Source organism: Cygnus olor, chromosome 15, assembly GCF_009769625.2.
Source record: "Cygnus olor isolate bCygOlo1 chromosome 15, bCygOlo1.pri.v2, whole genome shotgun sequence".
Lineage (NCBI taxonomy): Eukaryota > Metazoa > Chordata > Aves > Anseriformes > Anatidae > Cygnus > Cygnus olor.
This window is the reverse complement of record NC_049183.1, coordinates 16,333,968-16,359,745: the sequence shown is the minus strand read 5'-3', so window position 1 is coordinate 16,359,745 and position 25,778 is coordinate 16,333,968. Positions and strand designations below refer to the sequence as shown.

General features: G+C 48.6%; 3 protein-coding genes and 1 non-coding gene across 4 annotated transcripts; 2 read left to right on the top strand and 2 right to left on the bottom strand.

Moving 5' to 3' along the window:
* Nucleotides 1-5,708: 5,708 nt before the first annotated feature.
* Nucleotides 5,709-9,779, top strand: NOXO1 (NADPH oxidase organizer 1). Its single transcript, XM_040574399.1, has 8 exons — nt 5,709-5,827; nt 6,274-6,354; nt 6,457-6,532; nt 7,056-7,227; nt 7,487-7,677; nt 8,119-8,232; nt 8,446-8,563; nt 8,828-9,779. Exons 1-8 carry the CDS (start codon nt 5,768-5,770, stop codon nt 9,444-9,446), a joined length of 1,431 nt encoding a protein of 476 aa, XP_040430333.1. The 5' UTR covers nt 5,709-5,767; the 3' UTR covers nt 9,447-9,779.
* Nucleotides 9,780-10,612: 833 nt separating this feature from the next.
* Nucleotides 10,613-21,311, bottom strand: TBL3 (transducin beta like 3). Its single transcript, XM_040574398.1, has 22 exons — nt 21,209-21,311; nt 21,061-21,112; nt 20,888-20,983; nt 20,633-20,680; nt 19,917-20,058; nt 19,319-19,403; nt 18,686-18,856; nt 18,228-18,303; nt 17,944-18,040; nt 17,424-17,629; nt 16,931-17,072; nt 16,397-16,455; nt 16,047-16,150; nt 15,228-15,378; nt 14,861-15,091; nt 14,151-14,221; nt 13,467-13,623; nt 12,979-13,037; nt 12,394-12,497; nt 11,935-12,006; nt 11,215-11,373; nt 10,613-10,835 (listed from the first exon to the last, which is right to left on the bottom strand). The coding sequence occupies exons 1-22, from the start codon at nt 21,241-21,243 to the stop codon at nt 10,723-10,725; spliced, it is 2,430 nt and encodes an 809-aa protein (XP_040430332.1). The 5' UTR covers nt 21,244-21,311; the 3' UTR covers nt 10,613-10,722.
* A 529-nt stretch (nt 21,312-21,840) lies between these two features.
* On the bottom strand, nt 21,841-21,967 carry LOC121078799. Its single transcript, XR_005824753.1, has one exon. It is a non-coding gene; the product is annotated as a small nucleolar RNA ACA64 (small nucleolar RNA).
* Nucleotides 21,968-22,277: 310 nt separating this feature from the next.
* On the top strand, nt 22,278-25,733 carry RPS2 (ribosomal protein S2). The gene is made up of 8 exons (XM_040574403.1): nt 22,278-22,437; nt 22,638-22,796; nt 22,974-23,063; nt 23,507-23,614; nt 24,179-24,352; nt 24,427-24,586; nt 25,050-25,141; nt 25,610-25,733. Exons 2-8 carry the CDS (start codon nt 22,641-22,643, stop codon nt 25,688-25,690), a joined length of 861 nt encoding a protein of 286 aa, XP_040430337.1. The 5' UTR covers nt 22,278-22,437; nt 22,638-22,640; the 3' UTR covers nt 25,691-25,733.
* Nucleotides 25,734-25,778: the final 45 nt, after the last annotated feature.

Sequence of the window (25,778 nt, the reverse complement as noted above, 5' to 3'; positions counted from 1 at the left end):
GCAAGTAAGTTTCAACTGGTGGTGGAGAAAGAGATTTTTCTCCGCCAACAATTGCTGTGAGAGTGTACTGACTTGCTAAGAATTAAACATTGCTGAAGCAACAGTTGGCCTTCCATACCACTCTTCTCTCTGCCAGGCTGTTGGCTAAGGATTAAATATTGTTTTTCCTGTTTGATGATGGGGAATGGGAACACGAAGACACTGTCTTCACTTTGAAATAAAGGTGAATTTTTAACTTAGGCTACCAGTGCTGGTAGAAACCCCAAGGAGATAAGGCACTTTGCGTATTCTGTTTATCGGTGGCAGTGGGGAATGAGGAAAAGAAAAGAGTGGGATGAGCACTTCTGACTAATCTGTGAAGATCACAACTGTCTTGCATGTGAGCAGATTTTATCATAGTCAGTGTGAAATAAGAATAGATTTTGCGGACACAAAACCAGTATTTCTGCCTATTTGCTCTGTTTCCCACTGGCCTTTTGGGATGGATTCCTGAGGGTTTCCCCGGAGGATGCCCAAGCATGCCGCCCGCCGCGCGGTGCCGAGGTGCAGCCTCCACTGCTTGGTCCCCGCGCGTACACACGCTGTGCTGGCCTCGCACCACAAAAAGCAGTCACCGAACACCTTTTGTCTCTTTGCTCTCTTTGCTCTAGGAAACCATGCAGGAAACTTTCTCTTGCACTGGCGTTAAGTTTCATTCTCATCCTTCCTGGAAGTTTTGTTCTTGAATCATGCCCTCGCCCTCTGCATAACCTCAGAAAAACAAGCAACTTTTACAAAGGAGCTGTGAAATTGTTGCCCCGGGGTGGTTGGTAAACGGCTGGGGGGTGTTTTACAGGCCACTAGGACACTTGAAAAAAAGCTGCTTTCTCCCCTGGGCTTGGCAGCTGGATCCCACAAGCATTTAAAGGGAAAACCAACCACTAAGCTCTGCTGCTGTCACCCTCCCAGCTGGCAGATGCGAGGTTTGGGGGCTTGCTGTGCTGCAATGTTTTATTTTTACTAGTTGCCTGACTGGGGCCCTGCTGCCAGCATACTGGGAGGGAACAGGACCCCAGTGCATGGGGGCAACAACCGAGGTGTCCCCAGCTCCAGCCCGTGGCAGGAGATCAGCCGGGACCAGGGGCTGGCAGTGGTGGAGGAAACCCTGTGGGGAAACAGAAGCGGGCTGCGAGGAGAAAGAGCCTTGCGGTGAGGAACAAGCCCAGTCTCAGGGCATCTCAGTCTCTGTAGCAGGAAGAAACTGCTATAACCTGAAGCAGTTTGCTGGAATCCAAAGGAAAACTCCGCGTATGGGTACCGAAAGCACTGGCACTGAGGAGGGATGTATATTTTCTGCAGCTCCCAAAATGCAGCCGGTCTTGGGGATGGAGAAGTGAGGCATTGTGCACAAAGTGCTTCTGAATCGGATTCTGCTGCCCACTGAAAAAAAAAATCCCTTATTTTGTGCAGCAGCTGCTCAAGTTAGAAGGAAATTAAATACCTTCCTCTAGATTAAATACTGTAAAATCTTTCATCCCAGCCTATGTGAATGTTCAACGGCTGAGTTTGTTTATGAGATGAAGGATATTTTTGTCAACTCCAGTGTTTGATTTTTTTTTTTCTTTTGATCAGGGCCTGTTTCTCTTTTTAATGGAAGTCTAAAACCTCTTTGTATTCTTAAAATCAGCTTTTAGCAGCTGGCCTTTTCATTAAAGGTGCTGATAGGTTATGTACTATCGCAGGTGACCTTCAAGAACAGCAAAGGGCAGGTTTTGATCCTGAAGGTGATGCTGGGAGGAGATTAAGGTCTCATGCAGGTGGCTTACCAGGCAAGGGCCCCCCTCTGCCATGCCCATGGCCCAGCAGCTTCGTTTCGCTATCCCTGCCTCGCAGCTGCAATATCTCAAGGGTGGCTTCAGGGCTTTTTCTCTCTGCCTTTCCCCAGCAAATTTGCAAGAGGTCAGTGAGTCAAACCAGCAGCAGCTCCTCCTGTGCTGGATGTAAAATGAGAAAGGCATGAGTTTGAGTCCCCCACACCTGCAGCCATGACCAACCCTTGCCTAAATCCTGTATGTGGTAGAGGATGCTCGTAACATGGCCCTTTCTCTTTTTTTTGTGTGTGTGTGTGAAACAAAAAGAAAATCATACCCTTAGTGTTTATTTGTCATGGACATTGTACATGTGGTGGAGGGAAGCTGCTCTTGTGATCGAAATAGGGCAGGGGGAAGCCCAGGAGGCCTGGGGCTTCGTGCGGCTCTGCTGTGCCTTGAAGGCACTGAATGATCTCTGTCTTTTCAGACCAAGGGCTCTCTGGGGCAGGTGCCCTGGTTCAGCTCCCCATGCCTGTACCTGGGGCCCGAACCCTTTCTCCTACACAATGCACTCAAAGCAGCTGTGCCGTGGCGGTAGCAATGTTTCCCACCTCTGCAAGGCACACGTGGGTTTCTGGAAGGGGGCTACAAAGCAGGCAGGGACAGAAGTTATTACTGAGAAAAACTTGTAATTGTGTTTTGCCTTCTCAAAGCAGGACAGCCCACTCCTAATATATATTTAATAATATTTAATATTAATAATATAATAATATTTGATAAATTAACAGGTAATATATTTACCGGTTAATTTATGATCTCTTTTGTACCCTATAAAATGATTAAAGAAAAAAAAAGTTAATGCTGTATCTCAAAATTTGTGTAAATAAATACTGATGAGGTAATCTGAGCACCCAGCAATGCTTGGACTCGATACTCTTCTTCCTGGCAGACCGCTCCTAGCCTTCCGTTAATAATTACCCACGGACAGGTACCAATCAGCGGCAGGATTATGTGGAGGTAGCGGAAGACACAAAACAAACACGACTTACTGTCAGGGAAATGGCTTTACTTTTTGAAGTGTGCCCGGAGGTCTCTGACACAGCAGTGGAGTTAATGGCTTCTGACCAGTTCTCCACCCGTCCCGCCAGCCACGGCACCAACCTGCGGCGCTTTTCCGGCCGCGGGGCAGTGCTGCTGGTGCTGGTGCTGATGCAGCCCGGCACAGCCCCTCCTGCTGTTTCTCGGATTTAGTCACTCCAGCCTACGTGACACACTAGGCGCATCTCCTGAGCGGACAGTTTCTTGACATCAGGCTCGACAATGACAACAAGGCAGTGATACTTCTACAACAAGTGCAGAGCCCGGAGTGGTGGGATGGCTCCAGAAACACTCGGTTATCCCCGGGTTCTGTCTGACCGCATCCCTTCCTCATATTGCTGCTCGATGTCGCAGTGACCTTAGCTTCTGCAGTACGTTTTCTCAAGAACTAGTCACTGAATTTGCAGTAGTTTTGCTCATGCTTTGCTCTGAGACCCCTGCCACCAAGCAGTCTCTTCCCAGGACACCAGCTCTCCAAACGGTCTGGCTGGATCGTCAGCCCCAGCTGACTGGCAAACCTCCACATGATCTCACCTTGCTGTTCTAGCAGTTGGTTGTATTTTCTTGTCTCACTTGTGCTTTGTAGCCACCCCTTCTGCACGATTTTCCTGAGAACTCTGAAATATAGCAAGGCTTTTGGAATTAGCAAGTGTCAAAACCGAGGCTATGTCCTACTCTTCTTCCTTTACTGGCATTTGCAGTGTTTGCAGACATGGAATGAAATGATGCGTGAGCTGCTTCTGCCCACTTTGCATGCACATAGAGATTTCGCTTCTTCTGAAGACTTCAATTGTGTTTTTTTTTCCATTCAGGGGAAACATTTTCAAACCTTTACGCTCTTGGAAATACATTGTGGTTTGTGTTTGCTCTGAGATGGGAGACCAACACGCTGTGCTTTGTTTAGAGTCCTGGCTCCAGCTCTTCCTGAGGGCCCCGTGCCAGCACAAGCACACGGAGCGTGGCCCCATCGAGGCAGCTGCCACGGCAGCGTGGCCATGCTGGCAGGAGGCGGAGGAGCATTTTGCCACCCCCTAGACTGTTGGCTTCCAGACATCAGCATCGTGAAGAAGAAGCTCTCTGGAGGCAGTGATTTCCCCCCTCTCCAAAAAAAGCCAGCCAGATTTAACAGCACGTGCTTTAGCTGGTCCCTTTGTGAACGGGGACGGAGGGTCTGATGCTGCTGGGGGTGCTCAGCGCAGCGAGCCCACGCTGTGGCGACTTTTGTGCAGCAGTTCCCGTGTCATTTTGTCAGCCAGGAAGTGCCCCGGGGATGGCACTGAAGGGGTTTTCCCAACTAATGCGGGCATGGCTCTGAAGCGCTCGCTGGATAACATTTCCTTCCCAAAGGAGAACCAGGATCCAGCAGCAATAGATCGAACTGCACTGAGAACACCTTTGTCTGCCGTCCTGCTGTGCAGGAGCAGCCTCACGTATTTTCATTAAATGCAAGCCAAGGCCCTAATCACTGTCTTTTCTAGCTGCTCAGAAGTAATCTTGTCTGGCTTCCTATTGGGATTCTGTTTTTTTTTTTCTTTTTTTTTCTTTTGTTTTTTGATAGATGAAAAGTCATCTGCACCTGTTGCTGAGGGTTTTAAGAAGCCCAGTGTAATTGGAAAATGAAAGGGAAGGCCGGGCTGAGCAATTTGGGCTCCAGTAATGATAATGATTCAATTCAGGCTTCATCAAAGAGGGGGAAGGAGGACAGAGAAGGCAGTCTGATCACACAGATGCCCATCGGCCTGGTTATAACCTGAGGCATGCCTCAGGCCAGCAGTTCAGGGAAAGGACAGCCTTCCCAGGGCTGTAATTACCAGTCACGCCATGCCTTGGGGCAGCAAGGAGCCAGTTTGCCGAAATGAAGCAATTCCTTCTCCTGGCTCTGCTTTTCCCCTGTGCAGGCTGTGCTGCGCAGCACCGCGCAGACCCGCTTCTGGATGGACACACAGCTCCGCTCCTCCCCGTGTCAGCCTTTGTGTCTGAGCCACGTCCCAGGAGCTCCCGGGGGTCTCCCAGCTGGGGTTCTCCATCTCCCTGCTCATCACCTTGGGTGGAGGTGGGCGCCCAGGCTTGATGTAGGACAGAGCACAAGGTACTCCGAGCTCAGTCTCTGTTGCATTTTCACACGTGAAAAGCTCTGGGACATTTCCAGTTACACCTGTGGGGATGTGTTCATCCTTTGCTCTGGCAGCGTTGGCATCAACACCTCCCATTTCTTTCTGAGAGCATGCGAATGTTGGTATAGCTACCAGAACTCCTTTTAAAGTCAAGTTCCTTTCACTTATCAAACGGGAATAATCAATAAAGAGAGATTTTTAACAGCTGGCACACACATGAAATCACGCCTGATTTCTGCTCTACAGCTGGCCATGTTGGTGAGCAGTTTTGGGGACTGATATGATCGCAGCCCAAGCTGTTATGGCTGCAGGCAGCTTTGATAGGGATGTTGGTGCAATGGAGCCATAAACACGTGCATCCCTGGAAGTGCTCTTCGCTTCCTGAGCCGCTGCTGCCCCAGGGGATTCCACTGACACCCAGAGATGAACTGCCCACAAGGCAGGGCTCCTTCCCAGCACTACTCTACCAAGCATGTGATAAGATAAGGCTCTTTTCCCCAACCATCTGAACTATGCCCCCGCCAGCTGCTCTCGGTAGTAGTTGCTTGTTACAGGCAGGCGCGCAGGTAAAAGGCACGCGGTAGCTTGCAAAATTAGGGAATTTCTCCTCGAGCTGCTGGGCGGAGGAGGAAGCGGGGAAGGCAGCGCACGTGTGTGTGTGCCCTCCCTCGGCCCCAGCATATTTAAGCTGCTGGAGGCTGTGCCTGGAGCTGTGCCTCTGCCAACCTCCAGCCACCAGCTGCAGGAGAAGCAGGTGTTGGGAAGATGAGCCGGTTCCCAGTGGATGTGAAAGCTGTAGGCTTGATGCAATGCAGAAAGCAGAAGGTATTTTAACCTGATTTTTTTTCTTCTTTTTCCTTAAATACTATTTACAAATCAGGAAACTAGAAAGCTTTTTGAGTTACTCTTACAGGAATACATTTGCTCATTTTCCTGCATCATTGGAACTAAAGCATTATTATCTAGGACAGGGGTCTCAGACGTGTTTTTGATGGTCCATCTCATAAGAAAATGATATCATGGACTTGCTCTCTTCCTCTTCATAACTTAAGAACTTCTTTCTGGTTTTAACAATAATTACTCATTTGGGACCCTAAAATTAAGGAAATATTTTTGTAGGTCTAGTCCTTAATTTCATTTTTCAGCTGACAGTCTTGCAGCCTGAAACCAGAACTAAACCACAGGTCCTGGCAAATGCTCATTGCTTGAAAGCATCCAATATTGAACATCGTGATAAAAAAATGCATTTCTTTTCCCTTTTATTTTTTCAGAAGTACATGATGTTTGTGTCCTGGTCAGATCAAAACAACATTCTCATCTACCGGACATTTGAAGAATTTAAGAGGCTCCACGTAAGTGAACAGCTCCCTGGAAATAATATCCACCTCCTGGGGAGGGAAAGGAGGAGCTCAGCCTTGTGAGCACCGTTATTCACTCCTTTGTTTCACTTCTAGAAAGAGCTGAAGAGAAAATTCCCCATTGAGAGTGGATCACTCAGGAGATCTGACAGGACTATACCCAAGTTTAAAGGTAAGGAGGAAAAATCTTTGATTTTTTTCAAAGATTGTGTGACAAACACGACGGAGCTGCTGGGAACAGCTGTAACTGGTGATGTAGGCTTTAGTCACTGAGTCTGACCTCCCTCTGGGACAGATCAACAGACAGCTCCCGCTGGGGGCATGGTTCAGCTGGGTTACATCAATGTGCTCGGCTCTATCACCGACTTAAAATAACCTAGAAACATTTTATTTTTTTGGTAAACAAATGCACTTGGTAAATTAATTTTACATTTTAAGTATTGGCTTAGGGTTCCTTGCAACATCTGAACAAAGACAAATGTTAGATATGTAAAAATTCTATCGGGAGCTATTTAAAATAGCAGCGAGGCAGAAGCAGCTGCTGTCTCAGCTACTTACAGCCCGGTTCCCTGCAGGGGAGGGTGGTAGGTGCGGGCCTGCTGTGCTCAGGCAAAAGGTGCTGCTCTGGAGGCATCCAGATCTGTTATTGTCTTGCATCAACTTTGCTTTTTTTTTTTTTTATTATTATTTTAAAGATGCAAATGTGAAGCAGAGGAAGATGAACAAGTTCCTGGAGAGACTGAAATTGCTGGAAACGTACTCCCAGGAACTGCTGAAAACGGATGCTAAGATCTCCCAGAGTGAAGATCTGATTCAGTTTTTCAGGGCGCAAACCCAAGACCTAGATCCTTGCTTTCCTGAAGACAGGTATGAAATCATATTTGTATTTTTTTGTTTGTGTATCTCTTCAAGAAACAGAAATGTTATAGAATATGGACAGAAGAGAAACATAAGTTAGTTTTTTGGGTAGCAGAACAGGAATGTTCTACTGAAAGCTTCAATGTGTAGTTTTTGATGCCTAAGCTTTCCTTAGCCTCATAAATAGACATGATTTTACTGAAATTAACACTAGACCCAACCTTTCATGGGAGTTCTCAGTAAATGGATATTAAACTTTGCTTTTCAGTGTTGTGATCATGCCTTCAGAAATTGGAGGGGAAAAGAAAAAGCAAGTGCAGCAGCAGCTCTCTATTACACACCCCCAGGCATCTCAGAGCTACAGATGCATCGAAACCTTTGAAACCAAAGACACAAAGAACCAGGCTTTCAAAGTCGCTCAGAAGGAAATTGTTGAAGTGTTACTCAAGGACATGACTGGTATGCTTGATAAGGATTTTCCAGTTTTGGGGATGGATGCTGTGAGATTTCTAGATCGATTTATGGCTTGGCAAATGCTACATCTGTAGCATCGGGCGTGTGGGTGATGTTTGAGCATGTGGGGCGCCCACCTGGATTTAGATGGGAGGAAAGAACAAGTGGTCTGGCCTTTTCTAATCAAGGGAGGCAAAAGTCTGAGCTGAGACCTGGGGCCTTATTTGTGGCCCAAGCAAAAAGCTTTTCACATTTTGCTTTGTGGACCCCAACACACTTGCATGGTGCAAACATGGGTCTAGATGGGACTCTGCCGGAGTGTCAGCACTGAGCTGGTCTGCAAAATGTCTCTCCTGTCTTACAGCTCTGGCTGCCCCTGCATCGGGATTTTATGATCACCTCTTTGCCTCTCGTAGGTTATAAACTCTCTTTTGCTGTTTGCTGCAGGTTGGTGGCTGGTGGAAAATGCAGACAAGCAGTTAGCCTGGTTCCCAGCCTCGTACCTGGAGGAGATCGACGTCCACGAGGACATCCAGGATGCCTTGAGCTCGAACGAGGAGGGTAAGTCTGCTTGTGCCCCCGGACCCAAGCAGCAGCTCTGGGTTCAGGACCACACCACATTCCTCCTTCAAAAAATGGGCCCTGAAAAGTCTCCCCCAGCCTCGGGTTGTGCTTCCACTCAGCAGATGGGCGAAGTTCGGGCCCACCTTCCTTGTGCGCTTGCCACAGCTTTCTCTCCAGAAGGCACTAACATCCTTCCCCCTCTCTCTCCAGGCAGCCTCTATTTCGTTATGCGGGCCTACGAGTCGCAGAAGGCAGACGAGCTCTCTCTCAACAGCGGGGTGGTCGTGGAGGTGGTCAGGAAGTCCGACAACGGCTGGTGGCTGATCCGGTAAGGAGGCCTCTCTGTGGCTCTCGTTTAGCGCTCCCAAGGCAGCCAGGTGCCTGCTGCAGGTGCTTCTCGCCTGGTAACTCTCCCCTGGCAGTGTGTGAGGAGCCCTCGCTGAGATAACCACCCCGTGGCCCTTCCTTACACCCTGCATGTGGCACTGCCGAGTCCTCCCCTGCTTCCACCCCACGCGCTGCCCCCTGCCCTTGGTCCAAGCTGGGAGAAGAGCCCCTCAGCTCAGTGCTTCTTTCCCCCCTTTCCCCTCAGATACAACGGGCGGACCGGCTACATGCCCTCCATGTGCCTCCAGCCCTACAAGAACCCTCACCACAGGCTGCAGACCATCATGAACTGCGGCCTCAACATCTCCACGCCCAACCTCTGCTCCTCCCCGCCGGCCCCCCAGCCCCAGGGCAAGGCGAGGGGAGGCAGCGTGGTGCGGGACCGCGCTTCCCAGGACCGGAGCGATGAGGACGTGAGCTCTTTGAGAAGCAGATCGAGATCCACGCCGGACCTGGAGTCGGACAGCTCCTCGCTCAGCTCGGGCAGCGGGCTGAGCTGGAAGCCCGACTTGTCACGGTCTCTGCCCGAGGTGGAGCAGGCCAGGAGCCCCCGCCTGGGGAACACCTCGGCCACGCACAGCAGCAAATCTCCACACCTCACCCACAAGGACAGGAACGATTCTGGCTTTGTGGAGCCATCTGCCGCCGATCTCAGTTGCTCCTTCGCTGACTCAGACACAGCTGCTGGCACCCCCAAGGTGCCCGTGCGCCCCTCGGCCCGCGAGATCCTCCAGAGGTGCAGCACGGTCACAAAGCGAGCCCTGCAGCAGTCCGCCCCCCGGCCAGCCCTCCAGGCCTTGTACCCGCTCCCCAATGTGCGCTAGCAGGGCCCCGGACCCCAATGGACCCTTGCCCAGTCCTGCAGGAACCACATCAGTGCTGGGGACCACCACGTTTCAAGGACACTGCTAGGTCCCGACGGAGCAGGCTTGCAGCCACTGCTTCACTAGGTTACCACTGGCTCATGCTGCAGCACAGGAGGGCCAGGATCAAGCGGTTTAACTAGGGCATGCCGCTGCTACCAGGAGAGCCACAGCAGCTGGGGTACCAGCACCTCCTGTGTAACTCAGGTCACTTTGGACTGAGGTAGTTCTCCCTCAGGCACGTATTTATCCTCCAGCATGGTTTGTGAAAATGTCATGATTTTCTTTCTTTATTCCCCACAACGCAGCTATGCAGCAGAGCGCTGCAGGGGAATGGAGTGAAACTCATAAAATCCATAGCTACTTATTTCTATTGGGTAGGGATGGGGTGATTCAGCCATGTGAATGTCATTTACCTGAATCCCTTTTTTTTTTTAATTGCATTTTTTGCTTTACAGTTAAATGAATTTGGGTAGTGGGGAAGTGGCTATCATGTATCTGAATGGGCTAGAGCCTCTGAACAACTGAGAGAACAAAACTGAGTTAGAAAACCTAGGACTTTTGTCTAGATTGCTACCTTTTAGTTAGTCTCCCATGTATGATTTTCTTTTTTGATGAAGGCAGTGTGTAAGGATTTGTGTTGTTCTAAGTTCTGTAGTTCTAAGTTTAATATATTTCTTTCTCTGAAATAAAATGCAGATAAAAATCTATAAAGGCTGCGTGGTTTTTATACTCTAAAGACTTTCTTGTTGGGTGATTAAAGTTGCACTCAGCTGCCAGGCAGCAGGCACAGGCGATACAGGACTTGGCCCAGGCTGCATTTTGTCCAAGCAGAGAGAATATTCAGTGCTTAGACAACACTGATCTACATACAGAACCTAGCTGGACTTTGGGATATGATACTACTGGCCATGTTGTATCTCCCACCTTTGTAGCCTTTAACTTGTACAGACAAACAGCTTGTTCACAGCCAGACTCCGTCTTATCTCTAAACTAAGCAATCTTAGCATCCAGGCCTCAAAATTCAGGGTGTGAAAATACAAAAGGGACACAGGGCTTGCCTAAGGGAATGGACCCTTCCTCTCATTAAGCTCCAAAGAGACTGAACAGTGGACTTGTTTTAAAAATTCAACTTTTAAAAATTTATTCTAAAATACAGGAATATTCCAGTTGCCATATCTGGTGGGAAAGCAGCCCAGATGGTCCCCTCAGGAAACAGCAGCTGGTGGGAGAAGGGTCACAAAGTCACATCTTCCTGCTGTGATGCATCGGCCAGCCTCATGTTTTGCCACATGAAGTCAATGAACATGGAGGCTTGCAGTAATCGGCTCAGTCTCTGAAAGTGGCGCTCTGCAAAGGAAGAAAACTGATGGTTGACATCAGAAGATGGAAAGTTCACCAAAAATGGGTACAAAATCTCTCTTCTATTTAGACCAAGGCAGAGAGGGAGCATTCACAACACAAGAGACTTCACAGACACACGGATTGTGAAAAGCTTTTTGTCCAGGCTGGTAACAAGAGGCCAGGAAGCACCAACATTCACATAACACCAGGATCCAGAGCACAAACCTGACAGAGCTCAGATCTCGAAGGAGCAGAGGGCAGCTGAGACTGTACAGTGAAATGCTGAGCACATCACCACCACAGGCACCTCCCAACAGCTCTATCTCAGACTAATCCACCCACACTAATCCACCCACTGCCCAAACATGCCCACACCACCACTCACCAGTGTAAGGCAGCAGGGATTCCACAGCAGATTTAATGCCCGAGTATTGCAAAAGGCTGTCTGGTGCTTCGTGCTTCAGGAGGGTTTCAATGACAGCTTGAGCCTCATGGCAGTTTCGAGAGTTCGTGTTCCATGTCACCAAGAATGCTAACACTGCCTCTAGGGAAGAAGGACATTTATACACACTGGCTGTTCAGCAGATGCTGAGTTAGAAAGTATCTCATCTCAGAGAAGTTCAGTTCCCACACAGCACTACTAACAAACCTAGAAAGGGCAGAACAACCACACATAGAATGGTTTCTCATCACAGGGACATCTTAAACAAGAGGGTGGTAAGACCAGGCAAGCCCCCCGCCCCCTCCGGGCAGTGGTAACTGAAGGAAATCAGACTGGGGAGGGACAAAGTCCTGGCATGGCCACTGGCTCAGTGCACTTGTCTCCCAGCTGCTGGATGGGCTCAGGGCATGCAGTAAGAGTGCCAAGTAGTACCAAGTAGCCCTGAAAGCCAGAGGCTGATGACTTCAAATAAGCTCAGAGCAGCTGCTGGTGAGCATGAGTAGCACAACAAAGAAGTTGGCCCAGGGCAGCAGTCCTGCTCAAGGCTGGTGGGAGCTCACTGGTAAAGACTGGGTCTAAGGAAACTCTTCTCCCTTTAATTTCAGTTAAGAAAACAAGCCCCAGATCTGAAAGGTTTTAGCACTAAACTATGTCACAACAAACCTTTCTGATCCTTCCTCAGCCGAACAATGTTCTCTTCCAAGTGCTTCCTCCCATCACTTTCCTTGAGGATGGCTGCAAAAGAAAGAAATGAAGAATTAGGGAGAGGAAAAAAAATAATTTCAAGAGAAATATCCATGTCTTCCTCCTACACTGAGGATTCTGTTGAAAATAACATCCCTTATGGCAGTTCCAAACCTGTAAGTTTCAATGTGATCTCATCCCTTCCAAAGTGCACCCATGGGCTAAGAGCAGGGAGACTATTTGTCATCAGCTCTGATTTCACTTAGGAAAATGGGAGTGATAAGAGAAGGGTAAAATAGAGGCTTTCAGACAATTTTACTTCATTAACTTTATTTTACTATGTAAAGACTTCAGACTATAGCCTGTGTCTACCTGGAAGAGATGCTCTGGAAAGCAGAGGGGGCAGAAAAACACCTTCAGAGTGTAACATGAACTCACCTTTAATGACTGTCAACACTGTGTGTGGGCGATCCAGAGAGATTGCCAACCCTAGTGCTTTGAGGTATCTTTTCTCATGAAGCAGGTTAGAAAGCTCTTGCTCTCTGAAAAACAGATCAAGAGAGTGAAACATATGTGGTTGGTGGAACAAAATCTTGTACAGAAAACAATGGATTTGGCAATAATGGTGTGCAGAGGTTTAATGCCAAGTGAATACTGCCTGGCAGTGAATGCCTCAGTGCCCTCATTGTGCAGATAATTTCCTTGGCACATTCAAGGACTCCCTGAACTAGTCGGTGCTGGCTGAAGCATGAGGGAATGAAAGTAGGTTTCAGCAGTTTGATGTGACTTATCTTGGTAGTATATAAACACAAAACTAATCCATTATCAGGCTGACAATATTACAGCAAGGATTTGCTTTAACTAAACATAAACCACAAAGTAGAAGACTACTGTGCCTTGACAACATCTAAATAGCTAAGTGACGTATACTTCAGAGTAGGTGGACCTGGATGGCTCTAGATGTGCAGTTTCACTGGACAGAACTCGCCTTTTACAGCCCACTACTGCCCAGGATCAACTTACTTCATAATCTGCTCCTCCTGTTTAGCTTGTGCTTCTTCCTGTTCAATTTCAGTGACATCCTATAACAAACCAAAACATGACCATCAAATCTTGCTTTAATACACATGATTTTTTATTCAGCCAACAAGTGAACAGAAGATCAGTTTCTGCAGTAAGATCTCCAGGTCAAATAATTTACACATTAAATCCAGCAACTCACAATTGCCCTCCCAGCCCCCCTTTAGAACACTAGCACTAGGCAGGCCAGTTAAAGCCCATCTCCTATTCCTTTTATAACATTAGCTACGAAAATTCAGTGTGGTCAAAAAACCAACCCAAACACACACAAACCAAAGAAAAGATATGCCTTACTGATGCGATTTCAAGTTGAAAAAATAAGGAGAGCATGTGTCATGTTGTAATGAGGAACAACCACCGGGATCCTCATCTCTGCAACTGCGTTCTGATCACTAACCCAGAGAGGGAAACAGAGAAACTCTGCATCATACCTTCCATAGCGTGATGGAGGAGTCACTGGATGCCGTCACAACCATGTCATCTTGCTTATTAGAGTGAAGACCCCAGATTTTATCTTCATGACCATCTAATGTTTTCACACACTCATTTGTTTTAATTGTCCATAGTTTTAAGAGACCATCAGAACCACTTTTGGAAGAGAAAAACAACAAACTTAACTCAGAGAATCACTGGATAGATCCATTCTTGCTCTGCCCCACCTGAAATACCGGATGAACTCATCCCATTCCAATGCCTGTCAAGCAGGAGCAGAATTAACCAAAAATCTTGAGAGCTTAAAAATTCCATTCTGCTCCCGGTACTACTAGCATCCCCTCAGGTGGCTCCATCATGGAAAGCCCTGTTACCTACATTTCCTCATACTCTCTAGTGGTATTCCCAGTCTCTTACATTTCAGCCTTTCGGTAAGAAAGGGTGATTCAAGAGAAAATGCATTCTTTCCTGCTACTAGCTGGAGAAACCCTTTGCAGGTACCAGTAACTGTTTAGCTCTGGCCAGTCTAGCCTCAAAGGCAGCAGGGTGAAAGGCACCCTTAGCTCTGCCCTGTGGCATATATCACTAACCCACCAGTGTCAATGTTTGCTGCCACCAGCTAAGAGATTTGTTCTCTGATGAGTTTCGGCATCTTTCTCTATGATTCTGATGTAAGCACTTACCTGCTGAGCAGCTGTGTTCCTTGGCTTACAAAAATGACTTTCAGTACAGAGGCGTCATGACCTTCAAAGGTCTGGAAAATGGAAAGGAAGCTCAGAAGTGTTAGAGCTGTTGCTAGGCCTTCAGAGAATCTTCTTTCAAGAGAATATTTACTCCCAAAGCCCAGGTAGGTAAATTCCAGAAAACAGCTTCTACCCTCAGGACTTTCTCTTAGTGCAGATTGAAGGGGCAATAGGAAATGACTGGCAGAAATAGCATTTCTTCCAACAAGCTGCTTGCTTGGACTTGTTGCCCAAGGTCAATTGCAAATGGCATGAACACAGAGACCAATGATTTAGCCATCTTCCAAAAGGCTAACACGCTTTAAGTGGCAGAACATGGGACAGAATTAGCAACTGCCTTCTCACTGTTTTAGCGAGACTATTGAGCCAGAAAAATAATTCTTGTATGAAGACTGGGCCTGAAATTTAAACTTGATTTTTTTTCATTCATGGCCACAGCTGTGTCAGACAAAGGCAACTTTTTTTCAATTACCTGAATGTTTTTCCCTTACAGTGAACCATACCAATCACTGGATAGCTAGAAAAGATCACCTTTTGCCCTGGAGTTTTGCATGCAGCTCATACATCCAATATCCTGGAGAATAAAGCTAGACCTAGCTAAATTTCACCTCTATTAACACTTTTTGTAGGCAGCTTTAATTCCACATTACCTTTAAACAGCTGAAGTCCTGAAGACCCCAAAGCTTTAGGGTCCCATCTGCCGAAGAGGTGGCCAGGATCTGATCCACTGGGGAGAACTGTACACACCAGATTCCACGCTTATGTCCAGTGAAGACACCCAGCAAAGAGCAATCTGAACAAGACCACAGCTTGGCCAGCCGATCCTGTGAGCCTGTGGCAATGAGCTTGTCATTCGGAGAAACTGCCACACTGTTTATGTCCTAGAAAAGTCACAAATACAGAGAGCACAAAGCAGTTTAAGCCTTTGCTTTCGCTTTGAGACAGCCATTATATGTAAGGTACAAAACAGGAGAGGATTTAAGTACTAAAAATATCTCACATGAGGTGGAGCTTTACCTTGTCATGACCCCTCTCAGTCACTTGTGCATGAAGGGTTTCTGGACTGGAGATCAAGGCTGCTTTTGCTTTGGAAGTGAGAGATTCCGGGATATTCCAGACCTTTATCGTGCAGTCCTGGCTGCTGGTCACTACGAAGCTTTCTTTCATTCTGAAAGGGAAAAAAGTGAAAAAGTGTCAACTGTGAGAAAGCAAAACAGTGGCTTCCCCTGCACCAGAAAAGGGCCCTCTCCTCGCCCCCATCGGAATTTATCCACATTGTCACACTGCTGTCATGCTAAACAGAGTGCTTTAATGGCTTCCAAACTGTCTTTCCATTTTACTCAAGTCACTGGGATAGCCCGCAGCAACTCAGGCATTAGCCAAGAGCACTGCTAGCTCTCTTCATTTATACATTAAGGTACATTGCATCTTTTGAACAAGCAAGTTGGGTTTCCAGACCGTTAGGCAGAATGAAGAAAGGAGAAAGGCTGATAAAACAGATTTGCTACTTAAGCAAACACCTTCATAGACCCATTCCCTCCATTCCCCAACCCTTCTCTCTAAATCAGTTGAGCTTATTTGGCAACTTATGCAGCTGCTGCTCTTTAAGGCAAAGAAGTAGACTGACAAAGAAATGCAAGCTTCACAACTTATGGATAGACTAATATGCATTCAAGAAAATTCTTCCTTCAAACTCAGAGCACCATGACAAATTGGAATCAAAAACGACAAAACATTGCTCAGAGGCAGGCATTCACCAAAACATTCACTCTGAGGATTAGCAAAGTAGCCATGCCTCATGTTTGCAAAGGTAAATCTTTGTCCAGTTTTTATTACCTTGAGCAAGAGACAGCGCCTACCCCACGTGCGTGACCCAGTCCTTGGGCCACACAGATCACCCTTCTGTCTTTGTTCATCCGCCACACCCGAATGCTTTTGTCCTGTAAAGGTAGAGGACATAAGCGATCAGTCTTCCACACATTTACCACATAAATAAGCCTGGCTATTTGCTGCTTTTTAAGCTTGAACATTTGCCTGCATTCATCAGAGCAGGGGAGCAATGTTAAAAACAAATCGTGGAAGAACCTTGCATTTTGGGGGTGTAGCAGTCAAGAACTGCATCTTACCAAAAGCCCTTTCTGGAGCACTATGAAGATCACTAACAATGAAGAAAAAGGTTTACGCACCTTAGCACAGCTTACAAACATCAGGCCTTTTCTGAAGACATCCAAAGCAAGAATCGTTTCTAAACAGAGGAAGAAAAAACAGCTGGATGCAAAGGAATACTGAAATCAGACAACAGAAATGCATGAATTAGTACGGAGTCCAACGCTTACTGACTTGGGGACAGGTCTTAGAGGCTCAGGAACACATCCACTCATTACTAGTGACTGCCCGCTTACGGCATTGGTGCAGGTCTGTCACTTCCAGCCACAAAATGGCATTCAGAGCTAGCACTCCCATACCTAGATATTTAACTCCATTTTTAATTGATCTCACTGCTAGTGAGAGGGACTGAACTGACAAACCCGGAAAAACGAAACTAGCATTTGGAAAATCAGGACTGCATAAATACACTTTTTCCACACAACTCAAAATATTGTGATGCTGCCCCAGACAAAACTCAAGCACTCCACTCTCCACATAAGAGTTGTGATTGAAGCTGGATAAAGAAATACCTTCACATCTTCCACCCACCCACATCAGAGCTGACCACGCACCTGTGTGACCATAGAGGATCTGGCAGTGTGATGTTGCCAGTTCAAACACTTTCAGCTGAGGGCTGTTGGTAGCCACAACGATGTGAGAATCACCAGGCCCAAGGAACTTCGCATCCAGAACCTCATCATTGTAACCTGTAAGCTGAGGACAGCAGAACAGGAACAGTTTAACAAGGAGAAGCCAACTGGTTAGAGAAGTACCCAGCGAAGCTGCATTCCTGTTACCTTTCACTTAATACTGCATGCAAAAAATCTTGTTAATCTGGAACGGACAGGATTTCTGGCTAGGTCTATTCTGCTTTCCTTTTGCCTGCATTTCTGTGCAACCTCTCTCCAAACAATCCCATGAGTTAAACTGGCTTTCTGGCTTGTAACCAAGGTACAGGTCAAGAACAGGAAGGAGAAGAACTCCTGGACTAAGCTTTCACCAGAAGCAGAGGTGATCCTAAAACACAGATAAAGGAAGAGGAAAGGGCATGCTGAAGGTTGTTACCTGCTTCCTGAGCTGAAGAGTCTGAGCATCATATAAAACAATATTGTGCTCCACAGACACTGTGACAACCTCGTTTCTCTCAGGCACAAGCATGCACTGGGTCAGACCGTGCTCACTGGCCTCTTCCTTCGACTCCACGGGCTCAAAGGGCACAGGCTGGGTATATACACAAGCAGCTGTGGCAACTTCCCAGACTTTCAGGACACCTAACACAAACAAATTTTCTGTCAGAGCCACTACTTTGGACCAACTGAAGTGGCATGTAGGGACCACAAGGCTTTTCTTCAGTTCAAACCACACTTTTTTTGCAGTTTGAAAACATGCATAGTCAAAACTCCACAGCAGGCCTGATCGGTTCTGCTCATCCATGACTGTCAGATGAACTCAGGAGACAGCTCTGCATCCCCCATGAGTTCATCCCAAGGCTTCTGCCACACAAATCATAATGCGCATCCCAGGAATAACAGCAACAGTCCTTTCTCAACCTCTAAATCCAGCAGCAACATGCCAAAACACTCACCTTTACTGCCAGCCGTGAGGAAGTGCAGCCCTTGTTTCTTCACACCCAGTTGAGAGAAGTCTCCTTTCTCAGGTAACAAGATGGCAGCTTCCACGCTCTGCAAGGATTGGCCAAACATCAGCTGAGCAGAAGGGACTGGCATCCCATTTTAGCAGACAGCTGAGTAACAGTCCACCAGCACTAACAAGCACCCACACCACACTCTGCTGCCTATGAAAAGCACTGAAACCATGACTACAAACAACAAAGGACCTCAAAGGAGTAAAAAAAAAAATGAACTTTACCTCGTAGACAGGAACAGTTCTTTTACTTTCTCTGGTTTCCAGGTTCCACACCATGCAGATTTTATCACGGCCGGAACTGCGAGTTAAAAAGAGCAGTTTCAATGCTAAAGCCATTCAACTCAGGCTCTGAATTCAGATTTAGAATTGCAGGAGTTGGACTCGACGATCCTTATGGGTCCCTTCCAACTTGGGATATTCTGTGATTCTAAGAGTTCAACACCTCTCTGAAGAGACCCATAACGAAAGAAGGCACCAGCCTAACTACAGCAGCACAGCATACTGCCCTGAACAGAGGTGCTAAAACCCTCAGTCAGCTCCTTGCACTGTCAAGCTGAGATTGAACGCTTTCTAGCGGTCCCTCGCCCCACAGGACAAACTTCCCAGACCTCACACAAGCACCCAGTCTGTCAGGGGCAGGGTAAACAGGAGAGAAAAGCTAAGCCTCTCTAGACCTGTACCTAATGAGCGTGTTCCCATCTGCAGCAAACGCCAGGGAGGTAACAGCACTGAAGTGGCCATCCAACACAGCGACACACTTGCTGGAATTCAGGTCCCAGATGCGGATTTTGTAGTCCATTGAGGAGGAGAGGAGTTGCAGACGGGAGATATCAGGGTGGAACTCAACAAGGCTAGAGGGAAGGAGATACACCTGAATGAGGCAGGAACATAATGTCTGGCACCCCCTCAGCATTAGCCCAACATTTCAATGAACTTTTATGTTCTACACCACAAATTTGACAGATCAATTGAGCTGAACTTACACTATGGCTTTCTTCATTCATATGGCAAGACTTCATTCCTCTTCCACCCACCAGGAAAATTTATAACTGGTCTTTGCCAGTCTTATATGTTCTTGAAATGCATCAAGAAGCACAGATATTTCACTTAAATCCCAAGACTTCCTGAACAAATCGTTTCCTCCCTGGGCTAAAGTCAATTACAGTCCTGCTCCTTCACAAAGTATTTCAAAAATCAGGAAACAAGAACCTGAATCCAAACAATCCTTTACATTCCATTAACTCAAGACATTTCACACCAGTCTCAGCATCCAAACAGCACGCTAACACCAGTGACTGCAAACATGTACTCACTGTACAACTCCTGACGATCCTTTCAGGTTGTGTGTGCAGTACTGTTTGATCATATCCCAGATCTTAATGGTGCTGTCGCATCCACCTTGGAGAAGGGTACATAAGAACGAACGACAGAGACACAAGAGGCCTAACATACCAGCGACTGTAAAATTTCATGGGTTGCAAAGGCAGCAAAAGAAAAATGAACCCAGTAACAGCCACCCACACCAAGAGAACTTCACGGAGCACCCTACAGTTCCAGAGAGCTGGGAAAAACCTGACTACTCGCAGACAAGAATCTTGAAGCACACTTAATAAGTTACAGTTCATGCCTGTCCTCCTCTAGAGTCCCAGGTGTACACTGGGATAACTGTGCCACATGTCTCACAGATCCCAGATATTTATGTGCACTTTACTACGTGTATTTTAGAACACTGGAAAAATTCTTATTAGTCCATTATCACCTTACTTCTATGTATGCATAACTACTTCTAGTTTTACCTGGATTCAGGAGATCACTACCACCCCAGACTGCATCAAGCTGGTGCAGTTTATTCAGAAGCAGAAGGACCACTCAGTACCATTCCCACTGTGGGAGAGCGAAGCAGGATCTTACCTGAGGCTAACAACGTTGAAGTAGAATCAAAGGCCATGCTAGCAACGGGTGCTACATGCACTGCTTTCCACGTGCGCACACACTTGTTCTCTCGCCAATTCCACTGCTTCAGCAGCAGGGCTCGGCTTCCTGTCACGAGAATCTGTGCAGAAGCAAGGCAAAAGAAAGCAAAATCAACAATTAGACTTTTGTTTCCTTCAGTGCCCAGACACAAAAAAAACAAGTATCAGTCACCATGACATTCCTGAAGCTCCATCTCTCAAAATTAATTCACAAGACTGTGTCTAACACCATAGCATAATAGAATAAACATTGGATTTTTAACAGACGTGCACAAAATCTTCTTCTAGGCTGACAAGCAATAGAAACAGCAGCAATTCTCTCCCAGAGCCTCTGACCTTCAGTGCTTAAGTGCATGGATGCATGAAAGCAGCCAGAAATAACTCTGGATTTAAATGAAACGTCAATTATTACAGTCCCTGCATATAGACAGAATAGATTAAAATACATTCCTGTTATCCCTGGATTTGTCCTTAGCTCCAAAAAGCCATCAGACAGCAACGGTTGCTATGTCTGACTCGAACACAGAAGAGGCGAGACCGCAGAGAGATCTCTGGAAGCATGGCGTACACCCAAGCAGAACAGCCTTCAGTCTTCACCAGGTTTGTCAGGAAGCCCAAGAGAGATTAACGTGAAGCAAACAGCCTGAGACGTACCTCATCGTCAGGGCTAAGAGCAAACGAGGTGACATCCTCTTGGTCGTCCTTCAGGAACGAAAGGAATAATCGCAGTTAGGCTGTTGGTGCGGTGCGTCAGTGCTCTCCATTCCCTGCAGCTGCTGCCGGGGGGGGATCACGCCCAGCAGCCCCCAGCTGCAGGGACAGACCCCGCGCAACCCCGCCGCGCTCCCGGTTGCCAGCCCCGTCCCCAGAGCTTCAGAGCAGCGCCCCGGGGCCCCGCCACGACCTCACCTGCTCGAGGCTGTGGAGCCGAGCCCCCGTCCCCAGGTCGATGACGTTGAGCCGGGCGCCGCAGGGGCAGAACATGGCGGTGCCGTCGCGGCTGACCTGGGGGCGAGAGAAGGAGCGGGGCTGCCGCGGGGGGAGCAGCAAGGCCCCGGCGGCGGGGGGCGGCCCACCCTTACCTGCACGCGGCCGCCCGTGTAGAAGGGCTCCATCCTCCTGGACACGGCGTAGCTGGAAGGGAAAGGGGAGAGGAAGAGAGGGACGTGGGGCCGGGCAGTCACGGCGAGGCCCCGCGCCAGGCCCCGCGCCCGCCCGCCCGCCGCTCACTTGCTCTTGAAGCGCAGGGGCCCGGCCGCCGCCATGCTGCCGGCCTTCCTCGTGCCGCCCGCCGGAGCGCGTCACTTCCGGCGCGTGCCGGGGACGTCACGAGGGCAAAGGAAGCCGGGAGCGCCACGGCGGCTATGGGCGGTGCGGCCCCGCTGGACGGAGCGGCTTCAAAGCGCCCGGCGCGGCACCGCAGCGTTCCCAGCGTCCCACCCCCCCCCGGGAGAGCCACCTGGGCTGTTTGGGCTACGCAAAGTACAAATGAGGGGACTGCAGTATGAACTCAAGCAGTTAAATCTTTATTGAAAAGACAGAACTCCAGAAGTACACGTATATCCCTCTGAGGATTCCTCAGAAACTCCAAAGCATTCCAGGTTTAAGTATGTCATGCTCTCCATGATGCAATTATTTGTCTTCTAAGGCTCATCTATAAGAGAAACATCAGCAAGATTTAAAAACTCCACTGAAGTTAGAGATAAGGACACTACTACACTACAGCTGGAAGCTCTCCCTCACGAAGGAGCAGAGGGCATCGTGCAGCAGGTACAGATCAGCCCCCCTAGAAACGCGAGGTGCCTAGGACTGTGTCACCGCACCTGCGGGCACAACCAGCCCCCAGCGGTTCTCGTTTGGCTGCTTGTAGGAACATGGGTTTCACTCCCCACACATCGTCACCGTGGGCAATAAGCTTAATGCTCCCCATGCTGTCGGCACAGTTACCTCACCAGGGCCACAGGAGAGCGGAGGTGACTTTCAGACCGTGCCAGGCGCTCCCAGACCCAGGCGCTCCCAGACCCAGGCGCACCCTCCCGGGCCCTCACCGGTAAGCCCACCACGGCCACCCAGCACCAGCGCGGACAGCAACACGAACGCAACAACCCCAGGTCACACTTAAAACCTCCACAAGCCCAAAAACAAAGGAAGCAAGACAGAACCCCACCGCTCGCTCCGCACACGAGACACCCCCCGCCCCACCTCACCTCTCCCCTCACACTGAGCGCACCCCCGCCACGTGCGCGCCTTTTATACCACGCGCTCCCGGCGCATGCGCACGGCCGCCTGCGGCCCGCCCGCCCCGCGCCCTGTATAACTGGTCAGGCGCCGCCCCCGCCCCCGGCGGCGCGTCCCGCATTCAGCGCGCGGGGCCGGCGGGGCGGGAGGAGCTCTCGCGAGACCTGGCTGGGTATAAATAGCGGGCGGCGCGACGGTGGGGCCTTCTACCCTGAGATCACGTAAGGCAGCTGTCGTGGCGGCGGGGCGGGATGGTGGCGGGGCGGCTTCCGCTCCATCCGCCGCCATCGGGGCCGCCGCTGGCTCGGGGGCAGCCGTACTTGGCCGATTGGGTGCCCGCCGGGCCCCGTCGCCTCGCCGCGCCGCCATTTCTCTTGGGGCGGCGGTGCCGGGGCTGAGATGCCTCTCTCTTGTGTTGTAGCAAATGGCGGACGACGCCGGTGCTGCGGGAGGGCCAGGAGCCGCCCGAGGGGGCTTCCGCGGAGGCTTCGGGACCGGGCTGCGGGGCCGCGGGCGCGGCAGAGGCAGAGGCCGAGGCAGAGGCCGTGGAGCCCGCGGAGGCAAGGCGGAGGATAAGGAAGTAAGGCCGGGAAGGGGGCTGCAGGGGGCTGGCCTGGGGGCAACGGCAGGGCTGGAGTCTGCGGGCACGGCCCCCAGCCGGTGTGAGGGGACCCCCTGGTGTCTCCCTGAGGGATGGGGCACGGGGCGCTGGCTCCTGGGGCGGCTGGTGAGCCGTTGTTGCTGCTTTTCTCCGTAGTGGATTCCTGTCACCAAACTTGGTCGCCTGGTCAAGGATATGAAGATCAAGTCTCTTGAGGAGATCTATCTCTTCTCGCTTCCCATCAAGGTAAGGCTTTGTGAATGCTGGTGAGCGGTAGAATCTTAATCTCAGCTCTGTAGCTTAGTTCAAGTACTATGTTTATCGTTCATAAAGCTCTTGTTAAGTGTGTTGTGATTTAAGGTGCAAATCAGTAGACGTTGTGGACTGCATTTATTTATTGTGAGGAGTAGCGAGATCTGTGTTGCCTTTTGTATTGTGTGCAGATGGTAGCACACTAGTCAAATGATTCTGATAGTTTAGCGATGGAAAAATAAAATTTTAGCTATATTATTGGACTGTCTGGCAAGGTAGAATAAGCTAATGCCCACAAAGCTGTGTGTATTTAAGCATTTATTGGCTAAATTGTGCTTATGTAGTTGACTTTAGTTTGTAGGGGTCTTGCTGGTTGCATTTAGGTGTGGTTGAAAAGTGTGGCTTTGTGTGATGAGTTAAACGATTGATTCTTGCAGGAGTCAGAGATCATTGATTTCTTCCTGGGGTCTTCTCTGAAAGATGAGGTTTTGAAGATTATGCCTGTCCAGAAACAGACTCGTGCTGGTCAGCGTACAAGGTTTAAGGTAACCTTTTCTGTTGTATTTTTTATCAACAACTTAGTTTTGGTTGTTGCTTTTTTGGGTGTCCTATTGATAAATGAGTCTGAATGCTTTGATATCCTTCTGTAGTATATAATATTATGTGACTGCAATTTTTTAGGTTATTGTATTAATTTTAAAACTATATTAGCATCTTTAAGCGTTATATTGTAACAGCCCTAGCACAAAATCCAGTTGCACACCTGCTGTGATGTTGGGCTTTTGGGGGTTGTGGTAGGTGAAGAGTTCTTCCCTGTGGACAGGGAATGCTCGTTGAAAACTGCTGGGATTTTGATGACTGTGGCTGTAGCAGGAGTCTAAATCCCATGTTTTGTTTCTGATCTATAGGACAAGTTTTAAGGGGAAAAATAGGCTTAAAACATATGAACTGTAAGTTTTAGGAGTTGTTCTAAAATGCGTGCATTTGGATGAGCCGTGACTTAACTGCTGAGCACGCACCTGGGGTTAGCTTTGGTCAGACCCTGATAGATTGTGGTCTGAGAGAATGTTCCCGCACAGCCACCAGTGACAACTTTTCTTCAACCGCAGGCTTTTGTCGCTATTGGAGACTACAATGGCCACGTTGGTCTTGGCGTGAAATGTTCTAAAGAAGTTGCCACTGCTATTCGTGGGGCCATCATTTTGGCCAAATTATCCATCGTACCAGTACGACGAGGCTATTGGGGGAACAAGATTGGCAAGCCCCACACTGTGCCTTGCAAGGTAAGAACAACTCGTGTGTTGTCTCAGTGCTGCGTGCGGTGTGTTGTGAGTTGTAACTGGGTGTCTTTGCGCAGGTTACTGGTCGGTGCGGATCTGTCCTGGTGCGGCTGATCCCAGCCCCTCGTGGCACAGGAATCGTGTCTGCCCCTGTTCCCAAGAAGCTGCTGATGATGGCTGGTATTGATGACTGTTATACCTCTGCCAGGGGCTGTACCGCCACACTGGGCAACTTCGGTAAGTGCTAGGCTGCTGCTTAATGGGTTAGATGTGTACGTATTGCCATTTTTCTGTTGCTGACAGAAAAATAATTTCTGTAGTATTTTTGAAACCTGTTGAATCAAAAGCTTCTAGTATTCAAGCAGGAATGCAGCCTTCTGCTGGTACCTTCTGTAATGCGGGCTACTCCTTTACTCCTGCTGTAGCTGATGCTGAAGTTCTACGAAGCTAATTATAAAATCCCATGTGCGTTGATGTAAAAAAAAGAAATCTCCCAATCTGCGCGGTTGCACTTGGTTGAAGTAGTGTAATTGTCGTAAATGGAGAGAGAAAGAAACTTGAATTTGGAATGTATAACAGAGGAACCCTGTTATGGTCTCCCTGTTTCTTCTGAAATTCTACACTTCTGGAGCTGCATAGGTGGGTGCAGGGGAGCAGTTTGCTGTAACCGTGATGTGCACTGTTTGCCTTCTGTCAATAGCCAAAGCCACCTTTGATGCCATCTCCAAGACCTACAGTTACCTGACTCCTGACCTCTGGAAAGAGACTGTGTTCACCAAGTCTCCTTACCAGGTAAGAGTACAGAATTTCTGCGGGCCAGGCACTGGAATGTGTTGCCCAGATTAGAGTCCATTCCTTGGAGATATCAGAACTTGACGGGATGTGGTCCTGGGCAGCCTGCTCCAGTTGACCCTGCTTGATGGGGGGGTCGAGTAGATAATTTCCGGAGCTGAAGTCCTTTCCAGCCTCAGCAATTCTGTGAACCAGCCTTATGCAACTGTACCTGTGGGCCTCCTGCTGCTAATGGCAGTTACCAGCCCCGTAGCAGAGGCGCAGCCCCTCTTCCCTGACTTGTTCTCCCACCTGAAATCCCCAGGCAGCAGGACCTCAGTCTGAGGTGTTACTCATACTCAGCACTTCAAAAACAAGCTGTATCTGAACACCCCCTCCTGCCCAATGCATGCACCTCGTTGAAAAGGGATGCAGTATTGAAGATGCTGTGATGGTGGTTTACAAAAACTAACCTTTTTTTTTTTGCAGGAGTTCACTGATCATCTGGCGAAGACCCACACCAGAGTCTCAGTGCAGAGAACCCAGGCAGCTGCTGTGGCAACTACCTAAGTGGTTTTTGTATGAGACAATAAAATGATCAGTGGACAAGAAATGGATTGGTTTGAATGCTTGGTGCGTTGGGCATGCAGATTAAATT

What these genes read in the sequence shown, in the direction of transcription:
- TBL3 (XM_040574398.1), bottom strand. Translation starts at nt 21,243, where the DNA reads ATGGCGGCGGCCGGGCCCCTGCGCTTCAAGAGCAA. An exon ending in CCTCACGGCTGGCAGTAAAG is followed by an intron (nt 17,630 to 17,943) that starts GTGAGTGTTTTG and finishes TGTTTGTGTTAG; the next exon opens with GTGTCCTGAAAGTCTGGGAA. An exon ending in GGAACACAGCTGCTCAGCAG is followed by an intron (nt 13,624 to 14,150) that starts GTAAGTGCTTAC and finishes CTCTTCCAAAAG; the next exon opens with TGGTTCTGATGGTCTCTTAA.
- NOXO1 (XM_040574399.1), top strand. Translation starts at nt 5,768, where the DNA reads ATGAGCCGGTTCCCAGTGGATGTGAAAGCTGTAGGCTTGATGCAATGC. An exon ending in AAGAATTTAAGAGGCTCCAC is followed by an intron (nt 6,355 to 6,456) that starts GTAAGTGAACAG and finishes TTTCACTTCTAG; the next exon opens with AAAGAGCTGAAGAGAAAATT. An exon ending in CTTGAGCTCGAACGAGGAGG is followed by an intron (nt 8,233 to 8,445) that starts GTAAGTCTGCTT and finishes CTCTCTCTCCAG; the next exon opens with GCAGCCTCTATTTCGTTATG.
- RPS2 (XM_040574403.1), top strand. Translation starts at nt 22,641, where the DNA reads ATGGCGGACGACGCCGGTGCTGCGGGAGGGCCAGGAGCCGCCCGAGGG. An exon ending in GCAAGGCGGAGGATAAGGAA is followed by an intron (nt 22,797 to 22,973) that starts GTAAGGCCGGGA and finishes TTTTCTCCGTAG; the next exon opens with TGGATTCCTGTCACCAAACT. An exon ending in TCTTCTCGCTTCCCATCAAG is followed by an intron (nt 23,064 to 23,506) that starts GTAAGGCTTTGT and finishes TGATTCTTGCAG; the next exon opens with GAGTCAGAGATCATTGATTT.